This window comes from Camelus bactrianus, chromosome 3 (assembly GCF_048773025.1).
Source record: "Camelus bactrianus isolate YW-2024 breed Bactrian camel chromosome 3, ASM4877302v1, whole genome shotgun sequence".
In the NCBI taxonomy this organism is placed as follows: Eukaryota; Metazoa; Chordata; class Mammalia; order Artiodactyla; family Camelidae; genus Camelus; species Camelus bactrianus.
The window spans coordinates 33,252,302-33,274,825 of record NC_133541.1 but is presented as its reverse complement, the minus strand read 5'-3'; the positions used below and the strand labels follow the sequence as shown (position 1 = coordinate 33,274,825).

Here is a 22,524-nt window from a genome sequence, read left to right as displayed (position 1 = left end):
GCTTTATGTGTCAGCCTCTTATATAAAGCCTCTCATTTAATCTGCATAAAAAGTACAAATTCTTTCTATATTCCACCATCTGTCATACAAACTGACATATATGCAAATTATCCAGGAAGAAAATCTAATTCCTTAATTTAGATGGTCCCATAAACATTTACATAAATAAAAATTGCACACTTAATACATTTTATGATCTAATTAACAATAACCACCCAAGGGCTTCACTTAGGCTGAAAAGGTGTTCGTAACATACTGCTTCTCTTATGTCTCAGGTGGCTACTTTTCTTACTAGGAGCAGAAGTTTGAGCCTAGCAAAAAGACTACAGTTCTTTGTTTCACTTTAATTTCACTTTAATTGTAATAGTTTTTCACATTAGCAATATGCTAAAACCAATAATTAATAGAGTTAACTTGAGAAGGTCATCAAAAGAGATACTCTACTAATTTGAAGATAATCGGTGCAGAGCTGCTTTGCTAAAACGCATACAGTTACTTTAAAGTGCCTATTAACTAACAGCACCTAGAAAATATGGCATCCTTGCTTATTTCGCTTCAGCCAGGTGTTGAATGACAGCGCACAGCATCCGCTAGTGTTTCACATTGAACTTGCTTCTCTATGTCACCTGCACCTTCCAGCTCTCTGGAGGATTATACCTCAGGCAAGAATTTCCTTCCAGAAGTTTCTCTCCTATTAGAGACCAGGGTAGTTTGCTCCATCTCGAGCTTTGGGGATGGGGGAAAGGAGGAGAGCCCTTTGAGAGTTTTTAGCCAATAGGAAGATATAAAAGTGAAATACCACCATGTTACCCAACCACCTTTATTGACCTCAGACACTCCGGGGGAATTTTCCCTCAGAGGTTTTCTCTGTTGAAAATCTGAGATAATTTTTTCCTCTAAATTCCCTTAAGATATAGTAGAGGTTTCCTTTCGTTGGTTGCAATGAAAATACATACATTCTTTAAAGAATTTCTGTACTACGGTTATGTTCTTAGAATGTTTGAAAATCTTGTATTATAATTATCATGAATTTTACTCATATAAATGGTTATGAAATATACAGCTAAGATCTTTAGAGTGGAAAAGATTATACTGTGGTTCAGACAGACCTGTGATTGCCTTCCAACTTTGCCACATACAGGTGTGTGACTTTGAGCAAGTTTCTTAATTTGTCCAAGCTTTGCATTCCCTACCTGTAATATAACAATATGAGGTTTCAGAAATGTTATAAAGAGCAATGAGATGATGTAATAGTACCTTGCAAGGAGTTAAGTGCTTAGTGTATGCTAATCTCTTCCATTGTTCCTTTATATTTATGCATGTATGTAAAATGTATTTACTAATATTTATATATGGAAAAATAAAATACAATTGCTTATATTAACTTACACAAACAAGCTAACAGGTACCACATGAAAATATTTTTCTTGAAATGCTAATTATAATTGAAAAATCACACTTAAAATCTTAATATCTGATTTAGTACCTTTCTATAAGTATTAATGAACTCTTAGTACAAAAATTTGGGCTAATGGACACTCCAAATTTAAGAATTATTAATTTATTTATGTTTTTATTTTAAAATAATGCACCAACATTGAAAGAAATGTGAGAAAAATATCCATAATCTCAAGCATCATTAAATTTTAATTTATAAATCTACTAAGTGCAAATTTTGTATTTTATCATCATTATTGAAGTACTAAGGAGAACATTTAGAACTCAAAGGATTCACTGGCCAGGGAACAGGTCTAGAACAAACTCTTAAAATGACACAGACCTCATTCTTTTCATAGCAGTAGCAGTTTAGTTATGCAGTAACTTTTTACTGCTAAAAACTGTTTGAACCCTCTATAATGCAAAAGGGTTGATGTCAGAGGTGAAAATATTTGTAAGTAGCTCATAACACTACAAATAAGGAAAAGAAATTTCTCCAGTTGAAAAATATATATAATTGTATATCTGATTTTTTAACAGTGTCATTGCTAGAAATATAGCTTTTAAGTTATTTGGAGAGATTGCTATCAAGAATGCAAATATATATCCCAAGAATTCAAAAGCTTTTATCATGTGAATGGAAAGGAAATAATCACTACTTCCTAATACATTGAAAAATACAGTGCTAATGTTACATAACAGGGTAGACAGGTCATGGAATCAATGAAAGCATGATGTTGGAAGGCTCTCCTCCTGCGCACTTTGGAGTTAAAATTTGCTTTGCACAGCACTATACTGTAGGGGAAATGCTTGCATCCTATATATATATTCTTTTAATCGCATGTATTTTTTTAAGAAATACTATTTCTTTTGGCTATCTCCATTTTTACCTTACACTCAGCATTGCTGGCAGTTTTTACCCCCGGTCTCCTTAGAAATGGCATGAACGTGTTTCTACCAAATAATTCAATTTAGGATGGCCTCATTGAGTTGATCGCTACTTGTCTTCCTGCTGACATTATCACTTACTATGATCTGTAACAAAATGTCACTATGTTTCATTCAACTAAGATAAGGATCTCTTCAAGGATGTTGTTTTTAATGTCTCTGTAGTAAGTATATGAATCCAATAATTCTAGGGGACACAATTCAAAGAACAAAAAAACTCAAATTACTACTTAACAACAGTGATAATTCTATTTTAATCCCCAATCAATATAAAGCTCACTCCCAAAGTCTGTTCATGGCTTACATTCTTCAGCCCTGTGAAACTGATGGATAACAATTGTTTACCACCCTGATTCTGTTCTCTTCTATACAGATAAAGAAAAATCATGGCATATTCAAGCGAGGACAATATCTTTGGAATTGGCAACCTATTTTGCTGACACTTCTTATGTCTTCAGGCAGATTATGTTGCACTGTATTCCTTGTCTTGAGGACTCCTTAATGCAGTTTTCAATCTGATTGGCATTGCTGTAATTGATATAAGTAATAAGTTTATTCAGTGACTGAAGAAGTAAGTTGAACACACTGATAGAAATTTGGTGACCTAGCTTTGCAGCGCTCATTCTCTGCCTGGCTTTCTGGCTCTACTACTTTGTTATTTCTCTGATTCTTTAATAATTTAGCAATTGATGTGTGAATTTTTTTTTAAATTTTTTATTGATTTATAATCATTTTACAATGTTGTGTCAAATTCCAGTGTTCAGCACAATTGATGTGTGAATTTTTGAGTCTTTAAATTCTATATATCATATTTTGCTAAGATTTTACCTACTTAACATACTCATACTCATTTTTACTTTCAAGAGATAAAGAAGAGTTAATTCAGATACTCAATAATGGAATATTTTGGCTTCCTAACTTTATAAAATTTCAGTTCATGTGAAAGGTGATGAACTGAGGAACTTTTGTTGCCATGGTGAGTTACTAAGTGACTTAGCTTGAATTCGAATGTCCTATGTCAGGAGAGCTAAGACAGTCTAGAATAAATACTTCTTTTCTCTCTCTCTCTCTCTGTTTTTTTTTTTTGTGCCATAGCCCTTCACCCTGACCCACATTCCATAGCAGTACAAAAAAGATATGAAAACAAATGCCTAGAAAGGATTTTAAGTTAAATCTAGAGAAAGCTCAAAATATAATTTTTCTATATGAAAGTTCCCCAATGGAATGATCAAGTTATCATATATATTTTTTCTCTTAACTTGGCTCAATACATTTTCTGCAAAAAAAAAAAATCAGTTTCAATGATGACTCAATGAAGTGATGAATTAAATGAGTGATCAATTTGAATAATAAAAAATTAATCTATAAGGAGCAGTTTATCGGTATATCATTACCTAAAATGAAAACGGGATATTCCCTAATTAAATCAGAGCTCACCAGTAATTTGGTTGTTTACTTTCAATAGGACTCAAATTATATGTAACTTGGTAATATTTGGATTGTATGGTAAAGCACTCTGAGCATACAGTCTCTTATTCATGGGGTTATTGATGTAGACGAACAAATGATAGAGTCATTTTTAAAAGAGAACAGCCTCATAAGAAAAAAAATAGGACATATTGGGAATAGAAACATTCCTGGATTTTTCACAAAACCCTCTAAGATCCTAGCTTTTCTTTCTTCACGCCTGGGCTTTACTTTATTTTAATTAACTGTGTTAAATAATGGTTGAAATGTGAAATTTGAGCTAATCGTTGGTCTTTCACTCCAATATCTTGCCCAAAATTATAAAATTATGTTTATAAAGTAGAGATCAGTGTCATGTAGTGGTTAATAATACATTCCCTAAAGCCTAATGGTCTGGGTTCAGAAAGCTGACTCTTCCACAGAACACATTTGTCACCTCGGGCGAGTCACAATGCTCTCCGCCTCAACGTCCTCACTCATCAGGTGATGATAAGAACTGTATGATGACAAGACCAAATTGGTTTAATGTAATACTTGGTGCTTTGAACAGTTTAGAGCCATGCATGTTATTTGCTTCTATCATATGTTTTTCAAGGGTAACACTGTATGTGTGTTTTATCACAGTCAATTTAGTTTTCCTGCCTGCATCTTTTGTGACTGGAGTGTGATGGTGGGTGGGGATGGTGGGGAGAGGAGGAGGGGATAAAAGACAGTGCAAGTGATGGTATAAAATATTGTTCCTCTACTTGGGAATCTTTCAATAGCAGCCTCCTAATCACATGGTTTTCACCTAAATACTCACATACCGCTTTGGGGGCTGGGTTGGCACTTGTACATGCAGTGTGTGTAGAGGAAATTCACTGTCTGAAGAGAATGATGCTGGTCTCAGAGAACAGTAGAGAAAATCCCCCACCTGATCACTCTCCTCCATAAAGACAGGCCTATATGTTAGCATGATTTTTCTAAATGTTTCCTAACCCCCTGAGGTATTCTTTCTTTTACCATTTCATAAGAACCTGATATGCTAAATTGTATACATCTTGTCTCCTCAAAATTATCTGTTGTTGTTGTTTTGTCCTTTGTAGTTTTATACTATTTCAGTTCTCATTTCACCTCCCTTAAACTTGTAGTAGCTTTTAAACTGACTTCTCTACCCATTGTTAAGTCCATCCTTCATATGAGGATTTCTCAAGCTTACCACTGCTGGCTTTGAGGCCAAATAATTCTTTGCCTTGGGAGAACTTACTGTGAACTGTAGGACATTTGGTGGCTTCACTAGCCTCTACCCATTAGACGCTAATAGTTCTTCCCCCTGTTGTAAGAACCAAAATGTTCTCTCTATGTTGTCACGTGTCCCTTGAGCAGCAAAATCATCCTCAGTTGAGAACCGCTGCTCAACAATGCTTCCTGATCAATCTTCCTAGTTCAGAGTGTATCATTCCCTGTTGAAAAACTTCAGCAGCTTTTCATATTATCCTGAAAAAGATGTTATGACCTTTTCAACTCTGGCCATCACTATGTTTCCTAGTGCATTCCTTATTCTATTACATATTGTCCTTATGATTTAGGCTTGCTGATCTATGAGAAAATCTTCCAATAGGAGGTAGGTAGGTAGGTAGATAGATAGATACATAGATAAATAGATAGATAAATAGATGACAGGTAGTTAGATAGGTAGGTAGATGAGGAATTTTCCAAGTTTAATGAATGTTCTCAACCAGAATTTTCTCCCAAGTACCCTGTCTCACATCCAGCCTCATCTATCCAGAATTTTTCCTGCTTAAGACACGTTCTTGCTCAAATTCCTTCACATAGTAACTCAGTTTAAATCCCTGCTGGAATTGAGAGGGTCTTTGCTATATAAAGTTTATTTTGTAGTATGGTTTGTAATGAATCCAATTTTATGTTTCTGAGTTGAATTTCAAGAATTTAAATATCCATTTAAAATAAAATGTATATTCAAGATTTTTATAGAACATTGCCTTGTTAATTCAATGCCCCATTTCTTGTTCATGGAATGTCTAGAATTTTTGGAACTTAAGTGTGTTCCTGAGACTAATTATATATATTCATGTAAGAACTCTGTTCATGAAAACTTGTGCATGGAGTTATTATACTATTTGCATTGTGTAATATAATATACAAATAATTTGCTTTCCTTAAAGTTAAATTTCATTTTATACTTTTCTCTCCATAAGAGAGAGAGAGAGACTAGTGAGTAGTTTAATATGAAAGCATGACCTTATTTTATAAAAAATAAAACGAATTTCACTTTAAGAATCTTAACTCCTTCAACTAGATGGAATTAGTTATTCCTTACTAGTCAGCAGCCACGTGCAGTTCCAAAGTTTGTGAAGTTGAGTTTTTAAATCTTATCATGCTCTGCTTTAATCTATGAATTTGATTTTGGAAAACCCTATTAAAACAGTGAACAAAAATATCCATATATATTCAGTGTATTTTTATGATAATTTAAGAATTCATTTGAGAGTCACAAGGATGGCTTCATGGGTACGTGGCATGTGACCAGCAGTTGCAAAGGGACCTGCTTTGGGAAGGACCCTGTACTTGGATTAATGCTCTCTGCAGCCATCTTGAAATTCATAATCATTTTATCTTTGAATTTATGTTTTGTAAGTGAAGTCCACTGGGACAGTGAAGCATGAACATGAGCATCGGAGCTGCAAGTAGCAGCTGTGCACACACAGGTTCAGGCCTGCGCGCACAGCAGGCAGTACAGAAGCCAAGCAATTGTCCTGGCAGCAAGGCGCACACAGGCACACCTCAGCAGTCTGGGATGCCATGTATCCCCGCTGTGCCCAAGCCAGAATTGGGCCCAGATGAGCAGTGGCAAGGGCAGTAGCAGAAGCAGCGGTAGCAACAGTGGCAACAGTGGGACTTAGGAGTGGCTCCCTGTGCCGGCAAGGATAGGACCCATGGTGAGAGCCACCTGCCTATCAGTCCCAGGAGTCCATCCCTGTAGTATCTACACAAATATCAAATCTCCCGCCTAAGTTCTAAGACAGAACCTGCAGAGCTCGGGCAATAAACTTTATCAACAAAGTTGTTACAAAATAAAGGCATTCGTGTGCCCACTGCAATAAAGCTTATTGCAGAGTTATTAGAATTCTTGAATTTAAAATGTCCAGATTTGAAAACTCTAGCAGTGTTGCAAAGTGAATATATCCACCAGCCTAGAAATACAGATTAAATTTAAAGATCATCACATAGGATGGAAAATAACACTATTTTCATACGGAGTTTTAAATGAGCCAAGGAAGACAATTTTTAAATTAAATTTTCCTTGTAATTGAAAATACAGGAATAGAATACATCAACAGGCATTATGGATTATATACAAACCATGAAGCTACTTTTGGTTTCTTGCACGACCTTGGCAAGTTACAGTAATGTCAGAAGAAATATTAAAATATCATTGCATACATTTACATTTAACATTGAACTTCATATAAAAGCAGTATAAAGTTTCTTTATTGTGATAGAATTGTTCTGTATCTTGATGGTGGTGATGAATACAGGAATCTACAGATGTAATAAAATTGCTAAACACTAAATACACACACAAATAAGTACACATACATTAGTGAAATATGAATGAGATCAGTGAATTGTACCTATGTCAATTTCCCATTGTAACATTGTACTACAACATTGGGGGGAAACTGAGTGAAGAGTACATGAGATATATATTATTTCTTATCATTTCTGTGTTCATCTACAATTATTTTAAAATAAAAACTGTAATTAAAAAATCATATTCGGGCATACATGAAATATTTATATGACGAGTTAAATCTCTATGGAAAAATTATTTCATGAGAATCGTCATCTCCAGATATACTAAAATTTATATATTAAAACAATTTATCAGAGATATATCCTAATGTTGTCACAGCCTATAAAATACTCTTAATAGTTCCAGTAACAGTTGCATCAACAGGAAGATTTTCCTTAAAATTAAAAAGTATCATAAATTATTTGTGATCTTGCATTAGAAAAAGCAACCGTTGTCACTTTCAGTTTTATCATTGAGATGAAATTGTTAATTGTATAAATTTTGATGACCTAAGGAATGAATCTGCAGAAAATTAAGCCAGAAGAATTCTATGGTCAATACAGATATCACAATAGTACAGTAATATTATTGTCATATAATATATAATTATGACACCAAAATATCTTTTTTTTTGAAATTCACAAATTTATGTTATTACTCAACTATCACTATTATTATAAGTTTTATAAGTAATAAAATATTTTAAAAGAAAAACCTTATATATATATAATCATCAACAATACTTTTTTCCCTATGTTTTGAACTAAAAGGCCTCAAATTTTTGTTTTGCCCTGGGTCTCATAAATTATGTAAATCTTGGACTAGGAAGTTTGATACAAATTGATTAAAAAACTCCTTAAATGTTATCACAGTATATAATATATATTGAACAGCTTATTTTTGTAGAATTGAGCTTAGAATAAAGTTTTGAAATGACATCAGAATTGCATCTAATAACTAATGTCAGAAATCAGCCTTTTTTTCAGAGGGTCTGCCAAGATATTATTTTGCTTATTTTATTTTATTACGGTATAGAAAGCCAACAAAATTCATCCATCATCAACCCTGACATTTGAATTCCAATATACATTGCTCAGAGAAGACTTCAAAGAAGTCTTTTCATTTATCAGACCCGTATTTCCAAATTGTGTTTGTTTATTTTTCATTTAAGACATACAGGATTAAGAAGTACACAAATGTACCATTTAGATTTTTTAAATTTAAACATCATAGTTTTGATAAAAAATTCCTATAGTTAGGCTTAGCTGTTTCACACCCATCTGCAGCATTTCTCAGCTTGCAAATATATTACTAGAGAAGGGCCAGATTTCCTGGAAACACTAAAATGAGCCCATCAGCATTCACTCTTGGCATTTTTATATGATACTCATGCCATTGTCCCAAAAGGAATTTTTAGTTTTAAAAACAGCACACCTAAAACTGAGTAGGATTGCATATTGTAACAGTAGACGCTTTCTATTTCATCTTGCAGTACAGGCTTTGAAAACATCAGTCATTTGATTGTTGGCTGGGGAGAAGTACCTGTGTAAATGCTCCAGGACAAGAATGTTACAGTGCTTCTGTGTACAGGTGATACTCACTTTTTCTTGCACCATCCCAATGCTCCTTTTTCTCTTCTGTTGCAGAATGATTCGTGGGGAAAGCAGTATTCGTACGCACTCTTCAAAGCGATGAGTCACATGCTGTGCATCGGGTATGGAGCCCAGGCCCCGGTGAGCATGTCTGATCTCTGGATCACCATGCTGAGCATGATAGTGGGGGCCACCTGCTACGCCATGTTCGTTGGCCATGCCACCGCTCTAATTCAGTCTCTGGATTCCTCAAGGCGGCAATATCAAGAGAAGGTAATTGTTTTCTGTCTAATGTGTTCAACACAGCTAGTTTGCTAATTTAATTAATAGTGTTCAGATAAGTAAACTGTGCCCTCTATCAAAACTATAATAAGCTAAAGTGTTTATAGGGGGAAAACACAATCTGTTCCCTAATTTGAAGTTTCATCAAGATGTAGCTTTTATTTTCAATGTCTCTCTTAAATAAGAATTTTAAAAAATCTGAATTTGCATTCACAGAAAAATGTTACATGTTTCAGAATATATGATGTTATATAAACGTATTATCATGGTTTATGTTCTATCATTTTTCAACAGTAGAAAGAATATAAAGGCTTCTCCAGTAGGTGTGAGAAAAATATGTTAGCTGATTAAATATGGACAGACAGTCTCTGCACGTCTCTCTGTGCCTCTATATGTGGTGCCATCGTAATTTATATTACAGTCCATATGCGTAGTGGAACATATGTTGCCATTATATCTAGATAAGTCACCACACCCTCCAGTCTTTAACAGCTACTATTATGCATTCTTACACACAATGTGTTAATTAACATGATTGCTGCTCTAAACTTTTCTCAGAAAAAAGACAAAGAGTAAATTTGTGCAATAATTTATTTATTAGATTTTTTTTTGATGCTGAATTACTGTAGTTGGGACTAGACCTTGGATAATAAGACAGTACTTAAATTATTGACCAAACATCAGTAACTTTCTGACAGATAAATAAGAATATTTTATAACTGAAGGAAGAATTTATAATGTGGGAGCTCTGTTGAGCATGGCAGAATATATAATATGCACCTTGCAAAAGAGCAGATCTGAAAGTAATGGTTAAAATAGTTCTAGAATATTTCCCCTGGTGAGTGATAACAGCTTAGACTCATAATTACTTGCAAAACAGCCAAAGATCCTTTCATTTGTGACTTTATTTACTGAAGTTTTCAATACTTTAATCACACAATAGGAAAAGGGAACCCAGATACTTTATTTCTCATGAATGTAATTACACTGCCACCAACTATTACAGTGAGTCAGCTGATATTTTATTTCTGAAGTAATGAAAAGATGAACCACCAAAATTGCTTTGAGGTTCATTTTAAAATAAAGCCTCCCATTAAACAGGAAAGAACAAAGGACATAATAAGGAAGAAGAAACTTCATACAGTCATTATTTTGACTAAAAATTGTATACTCAATAGAATTTGGGCAAATTTATGGGGATTTAAGATAAGATTACAACATGGTACATGCTTCTGTTACACAGTTTCTTTGTCCCTTTCAGTAGATACTGCTTTTCATAAAAATGCTCTTTTCCCTTTTCCTTATGCTTGCATCGTTGCTGTATATTTTCTTAAAAGCAATCTTTAATTTCCAGGGTTGCATTTATTATATTGCAGATTAAGTCAGTTCACCATTTTTATGTTTTTAGACCTGCCCTATAAACCACATTTAACTTGGGAACCCAATCTATTGAACTATGTAGTCATAAAATATTTATATGCAAAGATATTATGATGTTTACCATAAGTCAAGTCATCAACTTCTTGATCTTACAAGTGTTTAATAGAGGACAAGGATACTAGGGTAACTTTTTGTTACTTTCTGACATTTGGAGCAATTTAATAAGGAACTGCTTATTAAAAGTGTGTAATTTTTTTTGTCTCCAAATCCAGATCTATCAAGAAGTTACGTTCTAGAATACTGTTCTCATTTTCTAGTCAGCATAATTCAGGTCCTAAAAATATTGTTACTTTAAAAAATTTTTACTTTTATGAACAATGTATGTCTTCTTTTCAATCTTATATTGTATAGTGTATGATTGATTTGCAGCTGCTTTTGTGATTCAGCCACTTTGGATTTTTCTTTTTTTTAGATAAAATGCTCCTAGTATAAAATTCACCAGTTAATGGTGAATTTTAAAGTGTACATCTCAATGGCATTTAGTCCATTCACAATGTTAAGCTACCAACACTATCTAGCTCTAAGACATTTGCATCCTTTAAGTGTTTGACAGTCATTCCCCATTTTCCCCTCCCCCAACCCCAAGGCAACTAATAGTCTGCTTCCTTTCTATTGATTTCCATATTCTGTATGTTTCCTATGAATGCAGTCATATAATATGTGACCTTTTTGAGGCTCATCCAGTTTGTATCATGTTTTAGAGCTTCATTCCTTTTTGTGGCTGACTAATATTCCATCATATGGATATAACATATTTTATTTAGCCATTTATCACTTGATAGACTTAGTTGTTTCCACCTTTGGCTATTGTGAATAGTGCTGCTATTAACATTTGTGTACAAGTATTTGTTTGAGTACCTGTTTTCATTTCTTTTAGGTTTATACCGAGGAGTGAAATTGCTGGGTAATAGAATAATTCTAGGTTAAACTTTGAGCAACTGATGAATTATTTTTCAGTTAATATTTGTCTTTAGGTGTATTGGAACCATCTGCCATGGATGTCTGCAAAATTAATATTGATATCATTTTCACCTTTATGTACCCAGTAATATATTTTTGATGTAAGAGAAAAAGCTGTACCCAATAGCTTTTATAGCAGCCATTCAGAATGTGCTAGTGTTCAAGCACCTAATCTAGCTCCAGAATTCACTCCTAGACATGAGACTCTACCGTCTCCCCATCACTTATCATACTCTTCGACTCAGGTGAACATATTGATCATGTCTAGTCTGCTGCAGGTCACCTAGCTCACTATTTTAGTTTGGAATCTTAAGAGTCATTTAATTCTTCCTTCTAAGGGAACATCTCTTCAACCTGGATCCCCCCAGGTTTAAGTAGTTCTGTCATCCCAAGCGGTAGAATAAGGTCCTCTGATTATGAGAGCTTTATCTGCACAATTGTCATTATTATTATTTTCTCTCTTAGCCAAAAAAAATGTGTCATGATCATTACATTGTCACAGTGCAGATTAAACTTTGACTTGAAATACATTGTATGCTGCTGATTTCATGAGCTATCATGTTTTGTATTCTCTTACATTTCAGACAGCTGCATTTTCCCCTTCTTTTAAATATGGACTTTGGTGTAAGATGGGTGGTATTTAAAATGAGCCTTTCCCAGTGCTCTGCTATGGATTGCCAGCAAGCTGCAGAGTTTCTGCTACTAGTTACTGAACAAGCTCAACTTCAGAAATATCCAAACACCATTGTTTGGTTTTGGTTTTGTTGTTTTTTTCTCTAGTTGGTGTTTTAACTTAATTTAGTGAGGTTCATCTTTTCTGGGCAAATTAAATCTCTCCCCACCCCCTACCTAGGACTTTTGGGGGCTGGAAGAACCAGGAGTGAGGAAAGTAGGTGTGCTCTGTAGGCTCTCCTCTCTCTTCTATGGTGAGCCTACCAGGAGCTGTTCTTTGTCTTCTCATCAAAGTAGAATAGCCCTGGGGAGGAAAGGGGAGGGAAGAGGCAGTTTGAATGTGCCTGCTAGAGCTTTTAAACGAGTGTCCCTGGGTGGGTTTGGCAGATGATTAAAGCTGGCACTTTATTTGAGAGATTCTTTTGGGCATTTTCATTGAGCCCCACTGAGTCCATCTCCTGTATTTCCTGAGATGAGACCCTGAGAATCAGACAGTCATCTCCAGCCTCTTTCTGCTGAGGGCTTCTTGCTCTGCCAAGAGGCATTCTTGCACAGGACCTAAGATGTTATGCTGGCCCTCCCGTAAGGCTCGATCCGGTCCACAGAGAAGCACTCGTGCATCTTTCCCTTAGCCCATCTCTCTGCACTCTGCTGCCTCCTCCACTAAAGCAATGAGGAGCCTGTGTCTGGACTCCTTGGATTCCTTGGCAGAAGTCAGACTCCCATGTCCACAGGCTATTTACATGTTTTCAGATGTGATTCAGGCCTCAGACTCATGTCTCCCAACTATGAGAACTTGTTTCAAAGATCCCCAAATGGTTTTCTTGGAGTTCCCCTGACAGGTTAAGTGTTAGAAAGTGGCCGTCCTATACCTCTGACCCAAAGTGGGTTAGGAAAGGGACTCACAGAAGAGCAGTCATTTTCTTCAATCTTTTCACTATTGTTTTCAGAAAAACTCTCACTCTCTCCTCTGACTTCTGTAGAGCTTCGATGAGACTGAGACTCCAGGAGTCTTGATCCTTGGATCCCAGTTTTACTATAGTAAACCCGTGTAGGAGAGAGCCTCTTCCACAAGCAGTATTCTGATATCTCAGATTAGGAGCTCCGTGAACATGAGGAAGGAAGAGTGAGTCCCAATCTAGCAACACAGACCTTTCTTTATCTCAACTCTTCTCTAACCATCTTCCACAGATAATGTAAATAAATCACAAATATATACATATGTATATATATACATACATACATATATAAGGTTTACTACTGAATTACATATATGATTGTTCCCTGGTCATATCAGTTTGGAAATGTTTGAAGTAATGAATTGAAGTGGAGCTTTTTGCTGTAAATGTGTGTACCCTAGACATTTAAAATTTTGTCTCTGCCCTCCATAGCAAGCCTCCATGTATTTTAAGTAATTGATGTACACTTTGGGACATATCTATCTAGACAAACTCCCCACAGTGACTATTCTTTTTTTTTTAAACTGACCTTGGGTAGTTACTACCTTCTCTAGACATATCTGCACATATCTAGCACATTTAGTCTTTATGAAATGAAACTGCTCTGAATCACTGTGTGTCTTTATACTATTGTGTCTAAGTTCTTACATTTGGACACCCCTGGGAAGCCTACTATTATTTGTAGACTTGTCACTCTCTTTCCTGTCAAATAATTATAGTAAAAGCAGCTCTTAGATGTGCAGTTTTCCCTCTGTAATAAGAAATAATTTTAACACAATACACATTATGAATTTAGAGCAAGAAATTTTTAACTCATCTTGGTATACTTGATGTACGTGAATGATTTTTACTGTGAAATTTGAACATGAAAAAAATGTAATTATATGAAGAAATTATCAAATTGAAATAACTTTGTACACTGAATAGCTTCTGTATTCAGGAAGTGGAGCGTATATAAATCCAAGGCAGATCCAGGAATTATTTGTTTATATAGACTGTGCTTTCTAATGGTAGGGCACGAGACAGTGAGCCAGTGCTGCTTAGAGATTCAAATATTGATAATGTTGCACAAAACTGTAAAAATTACTGATTCTCAGCTTAATAATGATAAGAAATTAAAATTCTAAATTTATCCAAATGGGAAAAATGATAAAATTTATCCATATCAGAAAGAGTTTATAGGATACCCATTAAAACCCCTTTGGAATAAGAAGGTGAAGTTTTATGTAAGTAGTCTCTGAACCATACAAGTGAGTTTTTTTTATGTAATCTTGCATGAAGCCATATATAATTATACAATTTTATGTAATCAAATCAAAAATTTACATCCTAAACCTTGTCAGTTCAGGCAAATCTTTTTTTTCTTTGTTTTACTTAATAGCCCATAGATACTTATTCTTTCTTTGTAAATGAAAGACTACAATCAGGACTGTCACATTGGTTTCTTATTCCATAGAAATATTTGTTAATCAGTCTAAGTCTAATTTTCCAAATTTGTATAAACTAATGGTAAGACCATTGACAGAAGACTGGACACCAAGACCTGCTCTCATTTTCAAGCTACTCAATCCCATTTGCAAGAAAGCAAATTTCATGTCATTTAAAATAAAGTGATTATGGCATATGTGTATATATATATATATGTATATATGTGTGTGTGTGTGTGTGTGTGTGTGTGTGTATATATATATATATTATATTCATATATATTTTCTTCTCTTGGTAAATGCCCTTCAAGGAGGATTTGGATGGAAGAGGAATGGTGCCAAATCAACTTTTCAGCTCTTTTGGATCTTACAGCCAAATCTCTCTTCCAGCCAGATAATTATTGTTCTCTCAACAAAAATGATTCTGACCTACCTGCCACACCTTTCATCCTCTCCCTTTACATACTTATCCCTTTCACTGTTTACACAGGTTCTGCCCTTCCCTTTGGAAGGCTGTGACATCTTCCCTGATAATTCCAACCTATAATAATATATTTATTGTGTATATTCTGTCTATTCAAGGGGAGGATAACACCATGATGGGAAGACCTGTATCTCTGCTCTTGTGTATTTCATCCCCACACACAGAAACCTCAGTACTGTGATGCTGAAGATAAAACAGGGCTCAGAGGGGACAGTGAGGATTAAGAATACTTACAGGTGTCCAGCTTTTATTTCAGCACATGAATGGGAATAAGAGTTCATATTTTGAACTTTTCTGAATGCTGTCACTTGAGTATACATGAGAGCATCTTTTTAAAAATATTTATCCTGTTTATTCACATGGATGCAAACGTACTGTCTCCGGTGTTACAGCAAGTGCTTATTTATGTAGGTAGGTAGGTAGGTAGGTAGGTAGGTATGCATTTAGCTCAAACACAGATCACTTTTTGAAAACTAAATTTTCAATATGCTTCCCCTTCTGGCATTCTGAGATTGATTTCCTGTAAGTAAAAGGTATATTATCAAAATGTCTTTCATCAAGGTTGAAGCCATTTCTTGGTTGCTGGATTGATCAGTAGTCTGTTCTGCTTTAGGACAAGATGGAATTCTTTGTTTCAGGAAGAAGGATGGGACAATTTGTCACTGATATCATGTAATTCTGAGTCCTCAATTGAAAAAAAAAAAAAAGAGAAATTCTAAGACCAGAGTAACGGCAGATCAAAAGAGAAAAACTTGGAGCAATGGCAACTGGCCATGATGGTTTATAAATAATACTATTGTTCAGTTAAAAAGAAAAAAAGTTGCATCCTATGCTGTAACCCATCTTCATTATATCAAGAAATTAGTCAATTGAGCTACTAATTTGTTTTACTAGTTTTGTAGGCTAGAATCGTATTGGTCTTCAGAAGAACAAAGGGGTTTTGGGATTATAATGATCTTGAACTTTGAAAATCATATCGACCCCAGTACTTAAATGAAAAATAACCTGAAACCCTCATTTTCACTGGGAGCGTTTTTAGGGGAAAGAGGTAGCTCTAAAATCCATGTGCCTTCAGCAAAATGTTTCACTTGGTTTTCTTCCATATTCGTAAGTGACTTCTTCCTTCCTTTACAAATGAGAATGCCGTGAGCACAACTCCCACATGGTTCCTTAATTAGCCAGAAAGATTTCCAGTTCAGCTATACTATATTCTTGTGCTTCCAAGGAGCTCAATTTAAGGTACTCTGATATGTTAGAGTGGTAGTACTGCCAAGTGTTCCCAGGCAGGACATCCTTGGACTGGGAATATCCGCAAGATTTTTCTCATAGGAAAACAGCAGTGCCATAGCCCTTGGATTAGCTTCATGTGGCCACTTGAGCTGCTAACAAGTCAGACTCCTGGCAGAATAATAACATTACATGCTCAGCAGGAAAAGATTTTTTACATTAACTAAGTACTGTTATTAAGATAGATACAAGTAAAAGGAGGGAGTTTGAGGCTATTAATTTAACCAAGGAGAAAAGTAGAATTTTGCCAATTGTGAATCTCTTATGCTACTGATTTTAATCTTTGTATTTTAATATATCCCAATGGGAGATAGAGTATCCCCTTCACTCAGTGATACTTTCTGTACCAATACTAGATTTTCTATGCTGAGATTTCCTGCATCTTTACTGTAGATGTTCATGGTTTCAAGTCTGTACAGATTGCTAGAGATTTGTCCTCACCAATCCTTCATTTAGTTCTTTGCAGTTTATATTTAATATTGACAGAACATCTGACAGCTTCTTGTAATGGTACTAAAGTAGAGCTGCATTTTCTACTGTTTTCTTTTATTGATTGATGTATGGATTTAATTTTTTAGAAATGTCTAGATTTTCATTTGAATGAACTCCCTAAAGTTCTCTTTCAAGTGCTTTGCTACATTGTACATGTGTCCCTTATATGTCATACGACCAAATACACAGTTGAGCACTAACACAAGGCAGATCTTTTCACCAGGGATCCACTAACCTGACAAGAACCCACAATGGACAAGAATCACTGAGTGTACTTGCATTTGTTTAGTTATATCTCTGGGATCCATTGGAAATGGGCCTTGAAGAACACAGAGGAAATCAGCAGGCAGAGATAGTCACCATGGGAGAAATGTCCCAGAAAAGAGCTCTAATTTTGAGAAGATTCCTGGCAGACAGTAATAAAATGTGCAAAGGCCCAGAGGTGGCTATGTGTGGGGAATACTGAACTGTCTATTTTGAATGAAGCAAAAACTACCTTGCTGGGCAAAGTATGAAATAAGATTGGGTCATGATCCACTGAAGAATAGTTTTCAATGCTGAAGTGATGAGACTGTCCAGTAGGAAAAGGCTGTCCCTTGCAAAATTTTAGCTATGGGAGGTAGTCATTGAAGCTGTCTTTTAGGAAAATAAATCACAGCAGTGCATGAAATATGGTGTACTCCGAACCTAGGTTGTATGGTTCCGAGAGCAAATAGATCACTTCATCAATGCTTACTAGTAGAATCATTAGAACAAACATAGTAAACAGGGCAAGAATGTCAGCCTTTTAGGTCTATAGGGATACTCTAATCAATAAAACTGCCAGAAACAACAGTTTTTTATAAAGAAGTAGGATCCAAATAGTCTTGGGAGTTGAGATGTCATGTGAGTTGAATCTCAAGTGTTCCACTTTGTATCCAGTTGATGCATGTTTATTGAAGGCTTACTATGAGTCAGGCCTGGTACTAGATGCTACACGTACAAAGGCAGCTGATTGATATGGGACCTTCCCTCATCAAGCTTCTTGTACTACACTGGGGCAAGTGACGGGCACCACACTCAGCAACAAGGCTCATAGAAAGCAATACATTATTATAAAACATTTTAGTGCTGAGAAAGGAAATGTAAAGCTCATGCTAAGAGATTTTAAGGCTTTGACTTGATTCATAGGGGATATGCTGTGGGTGAGGGAGAAGAAAAAATGATATTTAGGAAATGACCTGAAGAATGAGTAGAAGTAAGATAGTGAACAGCATGGGACTGAGTGTGAAAAAGGTGGCCATTATTCAGGAACAGACAGGAAGAAAGTGTGACAAGAGCAGAGAGAGAAATGAAATGGCCCAGGGTGAGGCTGGAGAGACTGATGTGGGTCACGGTGAAGGCACCTCTTAGGCCATCTTGTATTTTAGACTAAGTGCTATGAAAGTCTAGTAAGAATTTGAAGCAGAAAAGTGATACAATTAAAATTTTTAAAAAGTGTTTGGTCAACAATATGTATAATAGATTAAAGGAAAGCAAAAACGGCCTAGTGTTCTTTGGCATTAGGTAAATGGGCCAGTGCTAACTTGCACAGACCCAGGTAGGGTTTCAATTTTAGCAGGTGGAAATATTAAACAGGCCACTCCAGACTGATTAAATACTACTCAGGGCAAATGCTGTGCTGCTGTAAGAAGGTGATCCAATGATTCAGTGACCTAAAGAACTATATAATTTGTGAAATGAGAGGCCAGGTCAGAGGGGTGGCACTGCTCCAGATGGTCATTTTCAGAACAGTCTTCCAAATTGTTCCTCCACTATCCCTTGGGATGGTATTCCCCAGCATTTAATAGGCATCATGACTGCCTGGAGAGCCTGTTGAAACAGATTTGTGGCCCCAATTCCAGAGTTTCTGATTAACTAGGCCCAAGGTGAGGCCTGAGAATTTGCATTTCCAACTATTTCTCAGATGCCACTGCTGGTCCAGAGACTGGCCTTCAAGAACCACTGCTCTAAGGTATCAATCTTGGCTGCAGGTTTGAAGCTATGCCATGGACATGTCTGTCTTCTAGCTCCTGACAAGAAGAAGGAGAAAGACACACATCACTTCTACTTGCATTCCATTGATGAGAAATTATACATGTTGTTATTTAAGGAAGCTGAGAAATGTAGTCTAATTGGGCAACTCTGTGGCCAGCTAGCAACTCTGTATCATACAAGAGGCAGAGAACAGATTTAGGTGTGAAACTGGTAGCCTCTGCCACAGATACTAGAGCAAAAATAAAGAATCAGGAAAATGCTTGAAATTTTCTAGGAAGCATACACTTTGGGTGGGTCATGGAGCACTTGAAAAACAACAGTAGATACATTGCCTAAAGCCATTTGTATTGGACTGGTAAGTAATGGAGAGCCATTGAGATTTTGAATATATCCTGACTCTATAAGAAGGTAGATGCTAGAGAATGAGGAGATATATGGAACAAGAGATGATGGAAGTGTAAAATGGAGGGAAGAACTTATGTCTTCCATTAAGCCATCTGTTAGTAAACTTGGAATGTGTTATCTAGAATGCTTCTTATGCACTGTCTTATCTACCGGGTTAATGAAATATCTTAAAATAAACCATTAGTGGAATGTATACTCTCTATTAACAAACATATTACTGTTATAAAAAAGTCTATTTTATAAAAAACTTAGGTATCAATAATTTTATTTCCTCTTGCTTTTCAATTGTGATCTGATTAGTCATAATGAATCACTAACATGGATCTTCTCTGTCATTATCAATGAAAAACAATTTGTATAAAGCAAAATTACACCAGATGTATCATAAATAGCATTCACTATTCACTGTCTGAAGTCAGAAATTTTTCCTCTCTGAAAAATGTACGAAATGAAATAACTCATGAATTTTGAATTGAGTGTATTGATAGTTTGAACTTGGAATACAAATTTAGAACTCTTGATATACAAATGAAGCAAGCACAAACCACTTTAATGCAAAATATTTTCAATTTTTTTCTGACTATACCCATTTTACTTAAATAATACAATATTTAATAATAACAATATGTAATATTATGTTTATTATTACTATGTTATTGTTGACAAAAACAAAATACAATAATACAATATTTTACTTAAAGTGTATCTTATTTTATCAACTGAATGTATAATGATAAGGATAATGACCATTATCAGGTGATAATATAAGATATAATTCAGATGATAATATAAGAGATTATTATAGTCCACATTCACTGCTTAAGCTTTGCCAAGTGAAATTATCTTAGAATGTATGTTCATTTTCAATGATTTCTTACTATCCTCCTACTTCACCAAGTTATTATTAAAATTAATGAAGTAAAAATTTGAAAGTTATTTAAGCAGTTGGTGAAAGGCACTATTGAAACACCTAGCATTAGCATATTTAATGAAAAATGACTTTCAACTTTAGTATTGTAGTTTTATTAAGTGACAGGCTCCAAGATGTCTATTAAATGATGAAAATAGATTATTTCAGTTTTTTCCTCAATGGGAACATAAAATACTGAATTTCATTTTAAGGTTATGATTTCTTCTTTCATTTCCCAGTGGTGGGCTGATCATTAAAGCACCAAATTATTTTTTAGTTATTAACATAAACATCTCACTTACCTGGAGCTCAAATTGCTAGTAATCATGACTTCCTAAGTTAAGCTCCACCCCAGAATTTAGTGGAAAAGCAACATATTAGAAGTAGACGCAGAGCTGCTAAAGGTAGGTGCATGGAGATGAATGGGGGGAAAAGGATCTATAAGTGAGAGCAAGAAGAGGAAAATGATAAAAACCAGATTTAGCAATGAAGAAGCCAGCCCCATGACACAATGCAATGTAGGTCCCAACCTTGCCTGTCTGTGAAGGTAGCTTTCAACTGGTTCAGTCAGGCTCTGGTTGGAGGACTCCCATCCCACATCTGAGCCCCACCAAATGTTGATCAATTTATAAAATGTGTTTGTATTACAAAGAGAATTCCTTCTGTTTTGTTGGCATCTGGCAGGCAAATTGTAAAGCTCATCTAGTCCTACAGAATTTGGGGTCACAGATGCTGTTAGAGGGGAGGAGGTTCCAAATCACACAATGGCAATGCCCAGAAAATAATGCACAATTCATGCTTCCCCCAAAAGCAGTGAACATCTCAAACAGACACATGGGGCACAAGTGAAAGATGGTAATTACGGAATTTTGTTTTCCAGTTTGCCCAACCTTACTTTTTGTTTTTAATTGCATCTGCCATTTAATTTCTCCACGTTTTTCAACCAAAATGTTTAGTACTTAAAAACAATCCAGAAATCCTAAAAGTGAAAAAACCAACCAAACAAAAAAACCCCAAAACACTAAAAGGCACTTTTTAAAAGGCGATAAACATTACTTAAAATGTCAGGAAAATTTACGATTAATTCAAAGAATGTTGTAAAATGATTATAAATCAATAAAAAATGTTTAAAAAAAAGAAATAAGAAAAAAAATCAAAGAATGACTATTCTGAAGTGTATTTAAATGTTTTTAAAGGGTGAAAGTGTGAAAGCCTTAATTGTTCGGAAGTTTTCTTTATTGAAATACTGTTCCCTGATTGAATGACTCATTCTTCCCATCTTGGCAGTAATAGTATAGCGTTCTATCTAGTCATACAAGCTCCAGGAAGTTGTATGTTGGAGAAATTACAAAATTTAAGACGTTAAATTTACAAATCAATTCTCTCTTCTTTCTATAAATGATTCTGATGACTAGATTCCAAACTTTAAAACATTCATAAATTATGCAATCACAGTGATCATTCCTTCTATTAGCAATATAAAAAATCTAGCATAAAGAACGCTGTATCATTGTATCTTACAAGCATATTATAAAATAGCATCCCCTTTTCATCTCAAATTTAGATATTAATGACTGGAAGCCAAATCTATACAATTCGTAAGAGTCATAACAAAGAAAATAGCCAGTATTCTGAGAATGAGTGTGCATGAGGCCTATCAGGGTTAGAACATATCTATAAGAACTATAAAAACATTAATAAATAGAAATCTTAATTCAATAGAGTTGGGAGAACAGACGGGAGATCTCTTACACCCTGCAGCAAGAGCAGAGCCCAACAGGAAGAAAAATGACTCCCCTTCTGTGTTGGCAAGGTCTCAACCCGTGAAAAGCCGTGGACTCTGTTTAGTATAGCTTTTCTAACTTCCTTTTCTTCTCTTTAAGAGTTCTTCCCTTGCTGTGCAGGGACTTGCACATGGCTCACCATGGTTCCAGACCCCAAACTGCAATTCTCTCCTGATCCCTAATCAACCCATCTTTGCTAGAGAAGTATCTGGCAGTCAATCTGTTTCTGGTTAACAGGACATATCTGCATTTTTAAGTGGCTAAATTATCATCCAGATCACTAATACTATCTAGACAACAGTAACATAAACATTTTCTTAGCTTAAAAGCTGTTAAGTTATTTATTTATTTTTTATTAATGTTTCTAGTCCTGGGCAGAAGGAAG

The 22,524-nt window shown here is 35.2% G+C and overlaps 1 protein-coding gene across 1 annotated transcript in view; it reads left to right on the top strand.

Moving 5' to 3' along the window:
- Positions 1-22,524, top strand: part of HCN1 (hyperpolarization activated cyclic nucleotide gated potassium channel 1) — a 325,439-nt gene that overhangs the window by 224,865 nt on the left and 78,050 nt on the right. Inside the window, exon 4 of the mRNA XM_074357958.1 lies at positions 9,076-9,294. Coding sequence (XP_074214059.1) covers positions 9,076-9,294 — 219 coding nt within the window. The remainder of the gene's footprint in view (positions 1-9,075; positions 9,295-22,524) is intronic.